Below are 17634 nucleotides of genomic sequence, written 5' to 3' on the forward strand. Positions count from 1 at the left end.
CTAAAATATATTGGGGAAATAAAAAAAGTCCTATAAGTACAAAAACATTTATAATAGTCTTTTTCCTGGTGGCAAAAACAACTAGAAACTAAGGCATGCCCATCAAATAAGGTGTGGCTCCATAAATTAAATGGTATATGAATATGATGAAATACTACTGTGCTAAAAGAAATGAGGAAATAAATGGTGTCACAGAGACATAGAAAAACTTAAACTGATGCAGAGTGAAGTTAGTAGAAATATGATGATTTATACTGTAACATCAACATTATGAAAATTAACATAAACCGATGAAGAATTAAATAAGTAGAACCAGAAGAATAATTTATATGACAATAGTTATTTGTGAAGACATCTTTGAAAACTGCAAGAACTATGATCAATGAAATGACTATCCATGAATAAAGAGAACTGATGATGAAACATAATACCTCCTGACTGACTGGTGATGAATTTAGGGTGCAGAATGAAACATGGATGTTTTTCGATACAGCTAATGAAGGAATTTGCTTTGCTTGACTAAGCATATTTGGAATTTCTTATCTTTTTTTGTCAATGGAGTAGGGTTTGGGGAAAAATAGATTTCTGTTCATTAAAAAATTATTTAAAAATAGAGAGCATGGTGGGGCCACAGGTGTGAATTAATGCATGTTCTTTCAGGTAATGTTATTATTATTTTGTTTGTTTTGCATTTGTAGTTAGTATGATATACCTCTCATTGAGTGATATAATCTGGAAATGTTTGTGATGTAAAAAAAAAATCAGTAACAAAAATTTTTAAGAAGAGCTATCCTAAGGTGTTCTCTTCTGAAACTTCTCCTTGATGCTGTTACTCTCTCTAGTCAGCCCCCTAAGTCTAGTTTATTTATATGAAGACACCCTAATGAGACAATTTTTGTAATAATCACCTACTAGCTAGAGAATATCTGGTACTATTTTAATTATGTTTTTATTGATTTCTAAGTAATAATGCAGGGCATCATCTTATTAAAAGCACAGCAGGGCTATTGTGTCAATTGTTTTATAGGACCCTAGAATTATCTAATCACAAAATAAAGTAATTGACCAGTTGGGAAATATGTAGCAACCTTCAAAATATTTATGAGCAAAACAGACTACTGTATCTCTTAACATAAGCAATTATCCTTACATTAGACGATCTTAACCTTTCGCATTCAGACCTTTTGGCAATCAGATGAAGTTTGTTAACTTTTTAGAACAATATTTTTAAGCATAAAATAAAAGGCATAGGATTATAAAGGAAATCAATTGTATTGAAATAAAGATGTAATTTTTTCCTGTCCAAGTTCATAGACCTCATGAAATCTATTCCCAACTCCCTTGGGGGCCAATGGACCACAAATTAAGAACCTATATTAGATGTATTGATTACCTTGCCCAAAGAAATACAATCAGATTCAAAATTACAAACTAAGAGAAGCCTTTTTCATTTTATAAGGCTCTCCATTTATATTATTTTTACAGATGTCTAATGTCCTGGTCTTAGGGGAGGGAGGAAGTTAATATTCTTGTAGAATTAAATTTCCCAAAAAATATAAATGCAAGTTATGTTCTTTGGGAATAAATGCCCCTTTGTTAGACATTTTTTCTATGATTTTTTTGTGTTCTTTGATTCTGCTGAAGAATGTAAAAAATCTTCAAACTTTTTACTTAAAAGTAAACAAAAGTGGGGGCAGCTAAGTGGCGCAGTGGATAGAGCACCAGCCCTGGAGTCAGGAATACCTGAGTTTAAATCCGGCCTCAGACACTTAACACTCACTAGCTGTGTGACCGTGGGCAAGTCACTTAACCCCAACTGTCTCACTAAAAAAAAAAAAAAAAGTAAACAAAAGTGGACAGATAATCCACCAAGAGCAAACATTTCCTTTCGTAAATTCTCACTAAGTCAAATTCTAAATAATGTAGTCTTCATTTTTTTCTTTCTCCAATCAATGGACTTCCTTTCTACCCCTTGCCGCCTCTCTTACACACATGCAGATGGCTTCGCAGGCACACTTACCTGGATCCCAATCAGAATGCCTTTCTGTGGTATCTTAAATCCTGTGGAAAGCATTGCCTTCAGGAAAGCCGTATGAATACTTTCACCAAAGCAAGCAACCTGTTTGGGGATAAAATGAGCGGATTAGTATAACTTAGCAACCTAAGATAATGGGTAGTAATAGCAGGGAGAGAAATCGCCAGGGAACTTGCTCAGGGAATTTCAATCAACCTTCCAGTGTAGCTGTGATTTCATCAGTGTAGAGAACTCCTGGTGAGAAAACTACTTTTACCAATGCAGATCAGCAACTGGTCTGCAGCTTACAGTATGGGAGAATTGTATGAGGCACAAGAAGTCAAGTGACTTGCCCAAGGTCACACAGTCAGCAAAACATGTCCAAAACAGGACATGAACTGAGATTTTCTTGATTCTAATGTCTTTTTTGATATATACTATGCCATGCTGCCTATAATATGAATGCTGTAATTTAATATAAAATAATCTATGGAGAACCTCTCGTCATAAATCTCAAAAGAAATAATCAATGAGAGGGAATAACATTTGTCTCTTCTACTTATTTAACTTACGTTGTCTATGATCTCATGGTCATGAAATCCAATTCCAGGCACCAACCAGGACAAAAGTATCTTATGTTTTTAATTAAGCAATATTAAACGAATAATCATTTATTTCTCTACTTAATAGTACACTAGAAGTAAAAAATCTGCATTGTACAAGTGATAGCCTAAGATTCACTCTGCACATGAGTATGTGTGTGATTAAACATTAATATGATAATATACAAATAACAACATTGCTATTCCCCTATGAAATAATGCACATATAAAGTAGCAATATAATTTCTGGTCAACTAGGTAAACAACATTAAATATTCCTTATGGAAAATTCTTCAGATAAAGTCAATTACAGAAAATTCTATTAAAGTGGAGTCTGAGTTTGTTTTTTTAAGGAAATATGAATCAAGATATCCTATTGAAGTCCTAAATAACATAGGATTTTCTAAAACTAAGCCCAAACTAGCATAAAATTATACATTAATATTGGATACAGAGAGTTCTTCTCAGGTAAAATTTCATACATGCTATCTCCAAGGTATACTACATTATAATTAAAAGCAAAGAAGATACTGTAAAATAAAGAATAAACATAGGGGCAGCTAGTTGGTGCGGTGGATAAAGCACCAGCCCTGAATTCAGGAGGACCTGAGTTCAAAAATCCAGCCTCAGACACTTGACACTAGCTGTGTGACCCTGGGCAAGTCATTTAACCCTCATTGCCCAGTCAAAACAAACAAACAAAAACAAAAACAAAACAAAACAAAAAAACAAGAATAAACATGATCCTGCACAAGATGACAATTGGTCTACTGTGCCCATTATCATTGACAATGGTTCATCAACATCACTAAAGAAACCTAAATTTACTAAATTTCTATTTTAAACAAATGTTTCCTTAATACCAATGGGGCATTTCCTAAACTAAAACTGTCTACTATTAGTATATGCCAACTCCTACTGAGCAATGAGCATCTTAACTAGACAAGTGCTTAGGGACTGTTAAATTTTCTAAAGGGAATAAGTTTTTGCATAGGCCCAATTCCAGTGACTTCAACAAAATCAACAATTGAACAAGATGGCCAAATTGTCTACTATGTGCAAGGCATTTAGCTTGAGACTAATGATATAGATTGAAAACAACATAATTCCTGCATTCAGGGACAGATACAACAATGTATATATATAATATTATGTTATATATTATAATATTATATATATTATGTATAAGTGGGAAAACAAGATAGGATATGATAAAGTCAAAGGAGGAATGTAGACAAGATGCTCTAAGTATAAGGAGGGATAAATCACTTAGAAATTGGAGGATCAAGTGTAGGCTCAGAGAGAAGGTAGAACTGAAGCTGGAGCTTGAAGGAAGAAGACAATCATAATGGGAAGAGAAGCTGAGAAAATCGGTTCCAGAATAACAACCTGCAGGAATACATAGAGGCAAGAAAGACCAGGAAATAGCTAACAGCCCAGGGTCACTTTAACATGGAGTATATGAAAGGAGATAAGAAGATTGGAAAAGCAGGTTAAACAAGGTCTCTCAAGCCAGCTTAAGGAGTCTGTATGACATTCTACAGGCAATGAAAAAACCACTCAAGGTTTATGAACAGAAAAGTGACATGGTCAGACCTATATGCTAAGAAAATTCTTTTGGCAGTCCTGTGAAGGCTGAATTAGAGAGAAGAGATGCTGGAGGCAGGGAGATCTGTTAGGAATGTATTTCAATAGCTCAGGTGGGAGGTAATGAAGACTGAATGAGGGGGAATGACATTGCAAGTAAAGTAGAGGATATGGATAAAAGAGATCCTGCCACAGAAGATTAGATGTGGGATCTGAAGGAAGTCAAAGATAATTGCAAGGTTTAACACCAATAGAGATAGAGAACTGAGGAGGAGGGGACAATTTACAAGGAAAGATAAATTTAGTTTTGAACAGGGTGAATTTGATGTGCTAGTATGACATCTAAGTAGAGATGTCCAACAGACACTTGAAAATACAGAGCTAGAGTTCAGGGAAGAAATCAAAGTAGATGGGGGCAGATAGGTGGCAAAGATAGTGCACCAGCCCTGGACTGAGGAGGACCTGAGTTCAAATCTGACCTCAGACACTTGACACTTACTAGCTGTGTGACCCTGGGCAAGTCACTTAACCCCAACTGCCTCACCAAAAAAGAAAGAAATCAAAGTAGATACACAGATTTGGAAATAATAAGTATAGATGTAATAATTTTTCAATTAGGAGTGAATGGATTATCAAAAAAGGTATAGAGAGAAAAGAGAAGATAGAACACATGGTAGTGAGAAGAAATTGTACTATCAAAGCAATCAGACAAAGGAACATCAAGAAGTGAGTGATCAACAGTATTAAACTGAAGAAAGGACAATTAGAATAGAGGACTGGGGGAAATCCATTTGAATATGGCAATTAAGAGGTAGTTAGTGACTTTGGAGAGGACAATTTTGGAGAAGTAGTGGAAAGAGAATCTAAATCAGAGATAATACAAAAATAAGCAGATAGGGAAGATGTGGATGTGATAAGTATAGAATATTCTTTTTAAAAGTCTAGTGGTGATGAGGAGGGGAAATATGTGAACTACAGAGTAAGGAAGTAGAATGCTCAAGGGAAGGTTTTATAGGATAGGGGAGGCCAGAGAATATTCACAGGAGAGTGGAGAATGAGACACAGAAACAAAAAGAGACAGAAATAGACAGAGAAGTGAGGAGTGAGAGAAAGAGTATGAAAAAGAGGGGAGAGAAAGTTTTAAAAATAAAAGAAAGAGAGAGTGAGAAGGAATGGTCAGTAAAACAAAGTCCTAGCAAAGATGGGAGAAGATATGGTCAAAGGGAAAAATGGAGAGATGAACCTTGGCAAAGAGATCTCATTTTCAGAGGTCAAAGGAAAGGATGGAAAGATGGTTGCAGATGTAGTGAAACTCTTCAGTATAAAGAAGAATAGATAAGGGAGCCCACAACATGTGGTTTCAATGAGTGAGGTCATCTGTGGCACTGAGAAATGAAGTTGGAGGCTTGAGGAGAGAAAACATTCCAAACTAGAACATACAATGAACTTCATCAAAAAAAAAGCAGAAATAAAAAGCCTGGATCAATGGTCAGATTTCCCATAAGAATTAGTACTGACATGCACCTTACCATTAAGGAAAGTAAAATATAGTTTCTTCACCAAGGGCTGTGGTTGATTCAATCCCAAACAAGACATGTGTGCACTGAAAATGTCTCTTTAAAGAATAATTGAGCTTTCACTAAACAAGACTTATTCTTATTTTAGCTATGAGACAGACCATCCGACATCTTACTTTATGATACTTGTGAATATAGATCTTTCTAACTCATAAGAATGATCTCTTTTATGAATAAAATATTCTCCACTTCCATCTGCAAAAATTGGCTCCATTTCTAACCCTTTCATATGCTCGTCAGCTCCAGAAATGTATGTCTGGAGGCAGAAAAGACATGAGGGTATTTTCTTTGACCATTACACTCTGAAAACAGATAGGCCACTCCACAGAAAACAGCACTAATGGAAAACAGATCTTTCAATATAATGAAAACTGGACTGATTGAACACAGACCTACTACTGTATTATCCCAAATACCAGGCTTAACCTGAAGAGTTCCTTCTTCTACATAATGGAAACATGGAATGATATCATTAATCTTAAAGTTAGGGTTTCCCAGCCTATTAGTCTTCAACAAAGATTAGATTGCATTTGGGGAAATGATTATAAAATGTAGCAAAGGGGCTAAAGCAAAATCATCCTCAACTCCATACAAGTAGAATAACCATCTATCTTATCTTTCCCCTACTGTCTCTATTTCATTGATTTCCTGCTTTATATCTTGCTTGTAACTATACAACCATCAAAATATCATATATTTGATACAATTATTTTTTTTCCTTTAGCAAATGCTTCATTCATATAAAAGGTAAATACCCAGACTCCAGTTTGATGTTACCATTTTGATGTGCAGTGATGAGAATCTGAAGTTTGCATCTAGTATGTCTGTCAAAGGCTAGGTGATTTATAAAATATATAGACACTGACATGTAGAAAACTTTCCAGAATATGACTTCTTGCAAAAGACATATTTTACACTCCCCCCAAAACAAAACAACAACACCCCCCCCAAAAAGAAACAAAAGAAAAACCCTTCAAAAAAGTCCCAATGCAAGTGAAGGGGGACATCCAGTGGTCAGTCCCATTACATTGTTTTTTCAGATAAATCCTTGGGACCAGTATGTGCATGGATTCTTTTAATCTATATTTAGGCTTTTACATATGTAGTTTATTTATGTAGTATTTATGTAGTTGAGTATAACAATAGTTAAATTCCTAATACTGTTAGGATTAATTTATTAGTACAGAGGTAGGGAAAGCCTTTAGAACCTTATGATAAAAGTCCCTGAACTTTCCTGGATGGCTTATAATAAATACTTAGAAATGTCAAATTCCATTGAGGTATCTAGAAGTGAATTAGAAACACTATATTAAAATACTGAAAAATAAGAGGTGAGAGGAATAACTTGGCCAAGCATGTGTGGGTGCTAACCATAAAGGAGTTTAAGAGTTATTCTGACTGCAAACAGCTTTTGCATTCTCTTCTTTTCTTTATTAAACACATTACCAGATCATAAGTCCATGTCATTTAGCTCTGGTTTGGTAATAATGATGTTGATGATTAAAATGATGATGGTGATAATAACAATGATAATAGTAAGTCTAAAGATCATTAACTAAGTACCTCTCCAGTGGAAGCCATCTCACATCGCAGAATGGGATCTGCATCTCTCAACCGGGGCCAGGAGAACATTGGGGCCTAATGAAAAATAAGGAATGAGAAAGGTAAGACAGATAAAAGGAATAAGTGCAATAAGTCATCCCTCACAAAATTCATTCAGGGTGTAGTAGACATGTCAGTATCTCACTGGTGAAGGCTACTGACTTGAAAGATTGCTCTAAAATTCAGTTCCAAGAATTTCCTGCATTCTTGGCCAAAAATATGGGTTAAATGATCACAAATTCTTTCAGTAATAGGGCCCCTGTGACCAATCCATGCCAAGGTTTCTAATCTAGCCTACACAGAAATTTCTCCCCAACAGTGATTTAACACAAAGTCTACTGGGCATCAAACTCCCAAGACAAAGAGTTCAAACATATTATTTTTTCTTAGTAGGGCTTTTAAACATTCATCTCCATGTTCTGATGGTTTGGACTTGGAACAGGCAATCTTGCCAAAAATGGCTGTCTGTGAGCTGACTTCTAAAACATTAAACAGTTGCTGACACCTCTTTAAAAGCTTTGGAAAATATTCTGTTTACAAATATTTCTGCCAAGAATTTTCATGTGATATGAAGAGATAAGAGATTCTCTTTAACTTTATCAGTGAAAATTACTTTAAAACCAAATATTTATTTCTCATTTATGCACATGTATATTGTCTATTTTTATCCTCAACTTAGCATCTAACTCATCATGAAAAAGCACCAAATCCAGGAACAATGGATTTTATAATTTCCAGTACCAATTATAGGTCACCGGCTATACCCCCAGGGAACTCATTTAATATCTCTTAAGTTTAGTTTCCTCAACTTCAGAATGTAAATGCCACTAGTAAACATCTCCCCACCTCACTAGGTTGCTGCTATAGTAACTGCTAATGAGTACTTAGAAGATATTTTAAGTACATAACTGTAATAACCAAAGCTTGAATTTCTAGAGCACTTTAAAGTTTACAAACTGCAGTGATAAGTGTCACTAAAAAGCTAAATGATGACTATTTAAGAAATGAAAAGGAGAGAAAGGACTCTCAGAAGTATTGGCCATTTTTGTTAATGGTGAAATAGATGTAGATGTAGTGATGAGCAACATATACACATATACATGTCTATATGTGTGTATTTGTCCAGCTCTCTAACTAAATTGGTATAGGAGAGGATGCTCTAATGAGGATGCTCCCCAAACCAATATAGCATGTGTTCTGCAATTTGTAATCTTGGAGATTTGCCTGGGATAATGAAATATTAAATGATTTTCCCAGGTTCATATAAATAGTAAGTGTTAGAAGCAGGAGCTGAACCCTAGTTGTCCTCTCCCTACGGCTTTCTCCCCTACAGGTGTGTAGACAGACTGTTCCAAAAGTGTTAATACTGTTTTAAGCTTTAATAGTATAGATGCTTATAAACATGTATTTGTATATATGTGTTTACAGCTATATATATTTATATGTGTATATATATATATATATATATATAGTGTGCACATAGTGAGTCTAAATTATATGCATCTCTGCATATACATGTGTGGATATTTATATACATATATACATACATACATACATAATTTTTCAGATGGCATCCTTCACCTTGAGTTAAGATGATGCCATGATAATACTATGATTAAAGGAGTTTAAATCACATTTCCTTAACTTATTTATCTATCATGAGCCACAGTTACACTGTCTTATCCATAATCCTTACATACATATATACACACACATTTTTTCTTAAAATAATTTGACTCACCAGTTCTTTAAAATACTGTTATTTAGCCTCCAATTACATTTTAATTACATTCTCCTTAAGGGCCATTAATGAAGCTAAATTAACAATTTCTTGGTAGCCAGTTTCCATACATGCCATCTACCATGAAAACACAAGCTTAAAAATCTTTGAATCACACATTGAAATTTTTATTATAGAAATGAGACTGATTGGACTGATAATTCTCACCCAATATTGTGAACGATCAATATTATCATCTAGTTTTTCTTGATAGCTGGGTCACTGGAAGAATGTAGCACTCTACCTATCTTAAAGAGGGAGTAAATGGTTCAAATAACCCTTTAACAAGAAGGGTCTAACACAGACTCCTAATCTGGTGCTTTTGTCTTATCAGGTCTCCATTGAGATCAACCTAACCTTCAGTGACAAATTTTTCCTATTGATTTTCCCTGACACTATTAGTCAGTTAGCATTGTGTAAGCACCTACTATGTGCCAGGCACCATGTTAAGAACTGTTGTTGTTTGGCCTTCGTTCTCAAAGAGGACTGTGACATCAAGGTGATATCATGACTTGCAGTGAATTGGATTTAACTGAGGGAAGGCTGTGCAAGGTCACCAACCTCTCTCTCCTTCAGAACCATCTGGGTTTAGTGGCTAGATAGACATCAGGACTAGGGATACAAAGAAAGACAAGAAATAGTCCCTACCCTTAAAGAACTCATAGTCTAATGAGAGATACAACATGAAAACATCTATGTACAAATAATATCCAGACAGGATGAAATGGGGGTAGTCATAGTGGAAAGGCACCAACATTAAGGAGGAATGGGACAGACTTCTTGCAAAAGATGGGAAGTTAATATGTGTGTGTGTGTGTATGTATATATGTATATAAACATATACATATATATGTTCATATACATACATATATACACAATATACCCATGTGTGTATACATATATGAATATATTTATGTGTGTATAAATACATATGTATTTTAAATTTACCTTAATAGCAACATAGTCAGCAGGAATTATGGGGTTATTTAATGTAGGAAGAGGTGTCTCATCAATGTTTTCTCCAATCATCACTTTTGTGGCCACATCAATAAAGTCCACTCCAAGAGTCTTGGACACAAAGGGGAATGATCGGGAAGCTCGCAAGTTACATTCTATTACCTGGAAATAAAGAGTAAGTTGAAAGAGGTGATGAAAAGGGGAAGATAAGGGTAAAAACCACTCTCTACAGTAGGATATATCATATAGTATCATATCTCATAGGGTATAGTAAAAAATGCCCTGGGATCATGAAGGATTGGAGCATGTAATTTTCCAAAACTTGTAATATAGTCTAAATCACTGAAGGCTAACCTAGTTCCCATATCACATTGCTTTAAATGGCATTCAAAACCAGTCCCTTGTTTTCTCATAACTCAGTAGCACACCAATGTGTTTGCTGACAGACAGCAATTTTATAAACCTGTTATAAACCCTCGAATTACCACATTGTATGAACGGAGATCATACTTTCCTTACAATGTAACTCAGAGTGCTTAACAAAGCCATGAATGACATATCAGTGGCACAAAGGGCATATGCCGTCAAACAAGGCAGGTATTATGTGTTCAGCACTATACCACATACAGAGATAAATAGCTGTAGAAGTCTCAGTGACCGGTTGGTGTTCACAAAGAAATAGAATATCTGCGGCACCTGAACTGACCTGACTTAACACTGAAGTTAAGAGTAATGTCTTCTCAAACAGCCATAACAATTCTTACCAAAACATCATTTCCTCTCACAAGAAACTGTACATTGAATGGTCCAGAGATGGCAAAGGCCTTTGCAATTTTTCTGGTGGCATCCTTTACCTAGGGTGAAGAGATAAGATAATGCCATAATGATATCATTGTGTACAATGTATAGAATTAATAAAGCAGGTTAAATAAAACACATTCCCTTAACCTTTTAATTTCTGCAACTGATAAGTTCCTGACAAGTCTTATCTATGATCCTTTTTTTCATTGATAAATATCAGGCACTATGGCCTGTGGAAAGAAATGTAATTTATTCATTATTACCTTTCCTCAGTCACGCAGGCAGCTATTTTCTCTAGATTCACTCTGATGGCTAGTTGAGGACCTTTCAATCTAGTGATTCCAGTACTAGAAGATATAGACCAAATTCCTCAAAAGCTAAAATTTGACCTGCTGAGAAGTGTAGTTTCTGAAATTACATGGTACTGAAAAGAGGCAGGACAGCTTTCTTTTATGTCACATCCTTGAGACAGACAATTGTCCTGTCCCATGCAGGAGTTAAACTGAGATGGGCAGATTAGGGTGGGAAGAAAGCTGCCTTCCTCTGTAGGAGGGTCCTATGTGTCACACAACATGTTATATGAATCTAGCTAGAAATTAGAGGTAACCAGGCCAGAAGAGCGGATGGATGAAGAGAGTCATGGGCTCTTCACAAGTTACCTTTTTGAGAGCAATGTGCCCATTTAATGAGAAGATGAAAGAAACGGGAAGGCCTGTGGATCACTTCCAGGGACTGAGCTCTGGGAGATTTGGAAAATTAGTTCGAGTTCTTGAGATCTTTATCCTGAAGCTGGGACATATTTGAAATAGGTGCATTTTAAGTACTGCCATTATTGACTTGAGCTATTTCCTCAATCTAATATTTCCTTGAGCCATGTGACTTTCATCACAGTGAAATGGAAGACAAAGAAAGCACGGATGTCTGAAATACTATACTTAGCAAACTAGATAGAATGTAACAGCTGAAGGCTAATGATAAATGGACATCAGCTTTGAGAAACTCCTTAAAAATATAAAACATGTTGAAAATATTCATGTATAATTCCATATTGAATCAGTATATTTGTACTTGGGAAAGATTTTAAGACATCTAATAAAATTTAATTTATTTTTGAAAGGGAGAGGAAAAGAACTAGTTTTTGCACTTTAAAATTTCTTAATGATCCCAAGAAATAAATTTGCTCCAATGCATTCTACAGTAGTATTCACAAGTAATTAAAAAAAAAAAAGATGGAGTCCTGCACTAAATTATGAAGAACATCAAGAGTATGTAAGAAAAACATGGGCAAGAATTTTCACAGAAAATTCTTATCAGCAGAGGGAATACATACATTGATTAAAGCTAATATCAATGTGTTTTATACCATTACATATTATGTAAAATATATTGAAATCTTTCATTTGACTTAAATCCTTGCATAATTACATAACAATTATAACCTTTTCAATGGCTCCTTGACTGATGGTTTGTGTTGGTAGCATCAGAGTGGCATCTCCTGAATGGACACCTGCATCTTCCACATGTTCAGAGATTGCATGGGAAATAACCTAGAAAAAGAGGGGGGAATGGGAGAAGATTGGTTAATCACCAGTTTTAACAAGGAGAATGCCTACCCAGGAGCAATGGATCTATCGTTTTGGTGATTCCCCACAACGGTGGATATACATGTGATTTGATTCATTGAGAAGTATGTTTTCTTACTAGAATGTGTGTTATAGAGAACCATGAATCTCAATGGCTAGTACTCCTGCTAATTTATATGGAAATCACTTAACACTATGAGGAGAATTCTGGAATTTCTATCTAGTAACACATTAGTGCCTTCTATCAGTCTACAACAAAGGCATATTGGCACATACACACAATACTCTATCACCCATCTTTGCCCTGGTTGCTCCTTCCTCACCTCTTTCTTTTAGAATCTCAGACTTCTGTAGAGATTCACTTCGAAGGCTTTTTCCTGTTGCCCTTACCCCTTGTAGTGTTTTACCCCAAAAAACTACCTTGCACTTATTCCCAATGTATTTGTACATACCTATTGATGTACTTGTTGTCTCCCTTATTTGAATGTAAACTCCTTTAGGGTGGAGACTGTTTTCCTTTTATAATCCATAAGTAAGCACTTAATAAATGTTTGTTAGTTGATTGACTTTAAAATTCTGGTTAACAAATTAAAAGACTTGGGAGGGGGGCAGCGGGGTGGCGCAGTGGATAGAGCACCAGCCCTGGAATCAGGAGTACCTGAGTTCAAATCCGGCCTCAGACACTTAACATTTACTAGCTGTGTGACCCTGGGCAAGTCACTTAACCCCAACTGCCTCACTAAAAAAAAAAAAAGACTTGGAGGCAAGTACTTTCAAACATTCATTCAGTAAAAGTACTTACTTCAAAAGGAAAAAGAGGAAAAGTAATGAAAAGGTGGCTAGAAGAAAGTGTTGAACAATTGGATTATGTTTTATAGGTGGTGGCTTTTTTTTTTCTTTTTAACTGAGAGGCAGTATGATGTGGTCCAAGACAAAGATGTCAGGAAGACCTAGAATCAAGTCCTACCCTTGTTACAGTTACTAGCTATGTATTGGCAATGTAATGGTAAAATTTGTGGGGATAAGAGTTATGATGAAAAGATGAAATGCTATATTTCACATATTCCACATTCAAAAGAAAGAAATGAAATAAATGACGTAGAAAAGTTCCCCATTTTGTTAATAAAGAATATTTATTGCCATCACAAATGTGAGGAAAGAAATAACACTTGGATGATAATGAAAGAGAAAAAGAAGCGATAATATTGTGGAAATTTGAGTAGCCAGACAGAAGATTAGAATGTTATTTTACTAATAAAGAAAACTACTATGACACAGAAGCAAAAGTAGAGTAATGAAAGGGGCATTTTAAATGATTTGGACATCTGATGAAAATCTCATTTTGCTATCTCTTTCAATGCAGGTCACCTTCTTCTCTTCAACTTATAGTCCTAAAAAATCTGCTTAGAGTTCTTAGAGAATAAGTGAGTTGCCCTAGGTTACACAACCAGTAAATATCAAAGATTGAACTTGAATCCAGTTCCAACTGGCTCTGGATCTGTATAGACCCAGAGGGAATGATTGATGGCTAGAAAAGATAGGGAAATATCTCTATAGGACTGGAGGAAAAATTTGACAAAGCTAGAACAATGAACTAGAACTGACAAAAATGAAATTTAATCAAATGTCATGCATTTTAGTTCCAGAAATCAAATGGGACAGTTCAGGATAAGGGAGATTTGGCTTAACAGAAGAATGATGTTCTGCTGGAATGGGTGCTACACTTGAAGTCAGAAAAGTCCAGGTCTTAAATCCTGACATCAATATTCACTTCTGATCTCTGGCAAGTGCCTCATTTCTCTTAACCTCAATTTCTTCATCCATAAAAATACTATAATACTTACAATTCTGCACTTCACAGATTTTTGTAAGAAAAATCAACTTGTAAATCTTTAAGTACCATATAATTGTAAATTGTGAACAGATTTCACAAGAAAAGAGATGGTGAAGGTTTAGTTGATAACAACCTCAAAAGGCAACAATATAATAGACTTTCCAATAAAGCTAATGTAATTTTGGAGTGTGCTAGTCGTATTATGGTGGTATCCATAATGAGGGAGATCAGAGTCTTAGTGTGTATGAGTTGGTAAAACCACATACAGAATTTAGTGTGAGATTCTTTGTGACAAATTTTAAGAGGATGAAGATACACTAGAGCAAATAAAGATTAGTAAAGATGATGAAGGGCCTAGAAACCATGACACACAGGGAACAGATTAAGCAACTGGCCATGTTTAGCCTAGAAAAAAAGAAAAAGAGGATAAGGCAAGTACTTCACAGTAGTGTTCAAATATTTGAAAGGGCATCATATGGAAGCAAGATTGAATTTGCTCCATGTAGGATCAAAGGGCAGAAATGGAACTAATGGGTAGAAATAACAGGGGGAAAGATTTCAGTTTAATGCAGGAATGGATTTTAAAATAATTATAGTTCTTCAAAATTTGAATGGGGAGTCCTATGAGACAGCAAGCTCTTCATCACTGGAAATGTTTAAACAGAGGCAGGCTGGTCACCAGTTAAGGATACTGTAAAAGGGATTCCTAAATGGAAATAAAATGATCTGACCTCCAAATGTGTTTTTATTTTCTCAGATGAAACAATATACCCTATTTTTTAGAACTCTAAAATGAATAAGTGCATTCTACAGAATTCTCAATTTCCTTTAAAGGTAGAATTATAACTAGCAACAAACTTGAGCAAACAAAGATCTAATATGATGGGGTAATTTTTATGTCATTATCTTTATCCACTCTATCATACCCATTCTTTGCCTTTACTAACCCAATCAAAGGAAAGATAAGAGAAAGCTGGAGAGAGGGGGGAAAAAAAGCATCGGTTTCAATTGTAAACATCAGAGCTGCTGGGTATATTTACAGCCTCCATTGAAATATGAAAGGAAAACTACAGAAAAAGAAAATGAAGGAGAATCTATTTTAAAGGAACTCTAACAACAGGATGATAATTAATTCTGAAATTTTTCAAAGGAATTTCTAACAGGTAAGAAAAATGGGAAATATGTGACATCAGCTGAAATGACAATTAATTAGCATTTTAATTGTACTAAACTACTTTCCCACTGTTTAAAAAAAAATTGTTTTTCTAAATCTATCCATGAATTCTAATGTTTGGAAGGTTTCAGAATTTTGAGGTTAAAAAGTAGGACGATCGGGGCAGCTAAGTGGCACAGTGGATAAAGCACTGGCCTTGGATTCAGGAGGACCTGAGTTCAAATCCAGCCTCAGACAGTTGACACTTAACTAGCTGTGTGACCCTGGGCAACTCACTCAACCCTCATTGCCCTGCAAAAACAAACAAACAAACAAACAAACAAAAAGTAGGAGGGTGAGGGCAGGAATGTAGGAGAGAGGGCTTAGGTTCTTACTCTTCCATCTTTGCCAACAGCATCCATTTCCACTTCTCGAGCCCCCTGAACAAATTTTGTCAACACGACTGGATGTTCCTATCACCAAAACAAAACAGAAAATGAAATCCTGTGGTTGAAACAACATAGAGTACCAGGTAAGTGATGTAGCTTTTGTGAATGCCAGTTGGGAGATTAATACTTAATTCTAGACACTTCATAATAAATGTCTACTGCAAGAACAAGAACATTTAAGGGTAGATAGGTTAGAGACCTTTCTTTAATTTCTAGTGATTGGTGAACTAAAAACAATTCTAACATTACATATAAAATCTGAAAAAAAACCCATTACATATTTTTATATGGAAAACTTTTCAGCTTCTATGTTCATCAAAATCTCATTGTGTAGCCCACTGTTCTTGGTTCAGGTTCTGTGTGTTTTCCAAACACAGAATCTTAGTGTGGGAAGAGACCTCAGAAACCATCTAATTCAGCCTGAACAGAATCTTTTTTTTTTTTTTAATGACTTCAACATATGGTTATCCAGTCTTTACTTGAGACCCTTATTATCTCCCAAGGTTGCCCATTCTACTTTTGAATATCTCTAACTCTTAAGATATTTTTTCTATAAATGTAGTCTAAATCTCCTGTCTTTATAACTTCTAACCATTTGTTCTAAGTGCTGCCATCTAGGGTCAAAAAGAAGGTAAATTGGGGCAGCTAGGTGGCACAGTAGATAAAGCACTGGCCCTGGATTCAAGAGGACCTGAGTTCAAATCCGGCCTCAGACACTTGACACTTAACTAGCTGTGTGACCCTGGGTCATTGCCCAGGAAAAAAAAAAAGAAGCTAAATCGCTTTTCCACATGACAGCCCTTCAAATACTAGAAGAAAACTATCATGTTTCTCCAAAGTCTTATCTTTTTAAAAAAATAACATTTTTATGTATAGTTTGGGGTTCTAACTTTTATTCCTCTTTGTCTCCCTCCCTTCCCCCCTTCCTGAGGTGGCAAAAAAATCAGATATGGCTTATACATGTATGATTATGTAAAACATTACCGTATTTGTCATTTTATACAAGAACACTTGATTAAAAGAAAAAGTAATGAAAGAAAGTGAAAAATAGCACGCTTCAGTCTGTTCCATCAATATCAGTTCTTTCTTTAGAGGTGCATCATATGTTTCATCAATAGTCTTTTGGGATTGTCTTGGATCATTGTATTGTGGAGATTAGTCAAATCATTCACAGTTCTTCATCAAACAATATTGCTGTCTCTGTGCACAATGTTCTCTTGGTCCTGCTCATTTTACAATACATCATTTCATATCAGGATAAACATTTCTAATTTCTTCAACTTCAGATCTATTTTTTAAATAAACTATTTAACCATGCCTACTCTGTCTTGTACTCATGAAATCAGTCTGGAAAAATAAGTTTACTTTTGATGGTGTGGACATTATTCTGAAATAGGAAAAAACTCACCAACCACTAGAATGAACATTTGAAGTGGCCTTAATGACAGATAAGAGATCTGTTCTCAAGGCTAGTTAAACTGAGGTGAGGGTCAGAGATCCTTGAGTACTTTGAGTATAAGCCTTGAGCAAGGAGGACTATGGCACATGGATTCTCGACTATAACAATATGACGTGTCAGTCCCACAGAGAGCTCATGTAGTCTCAATGTATGGTAAATAAAAGGCTGCAAGTTTGGGTCCTTCAGTACAGAGGTCCAATGAAATCTAATGTTCTCAGAGAGATGAAGGATATGTA

At 35.3% G+C, this 17634-nt stretch overlaps 1 protein-coding gene across 1 annotated transcript in view; it reads right to left on the bottom strand.

Moving 5' to 3' along the window:
* The window catches only part of CPS1 (carbamoyl-phosphate synthase 1), a 159645-nt gene that overhangs the window by 15554 nt on the left and 126457 nt on the right, over positions 1 to 17634 (bottom strand). The window contains exons 29-34 of the mRNA XM_043992197.1: positions 15886 to 15963; positions 12360 to 12467; positions 10884 to 10973; positions 10111 to 10281; positions 7344 to 7418; positions 2021 to 2119 (exon numbers count right to left, since the gene is read on the bottom strand). Coding sequence (XP_043848132.1) covers positions 2021 to 2119; positions 7344 to 7418; positions 10111 to 10281; positions 10884 to 10973; positions 12360 to 12467; positions 15886 to 15963 — 621 coding nt within the window. The remainder of the gene's footprint in view (positions 1 to 2020; positions 2120 to 7343; positions 7419 to 10110; positions 10282 to 10883; positions 10974 to 12359; positions 12468 to 15885; positions 15964 to 17634) is intronic.

This window comes from Dromiciops gliroides, chromosome 3, assembly GCF_019393635.1.
Source record: "Dromiciops gliroides isolate mDroGli1 chromosome 3, mDroGli1.pri, whole genome shotgun sequence".
Lineage (NCBI taxonomy): Eukaryota > Metazoa > Chordata > Mammalia > Microbiotheria > Microbiotheriidae > Dromiciops > Dromiciops gliroides.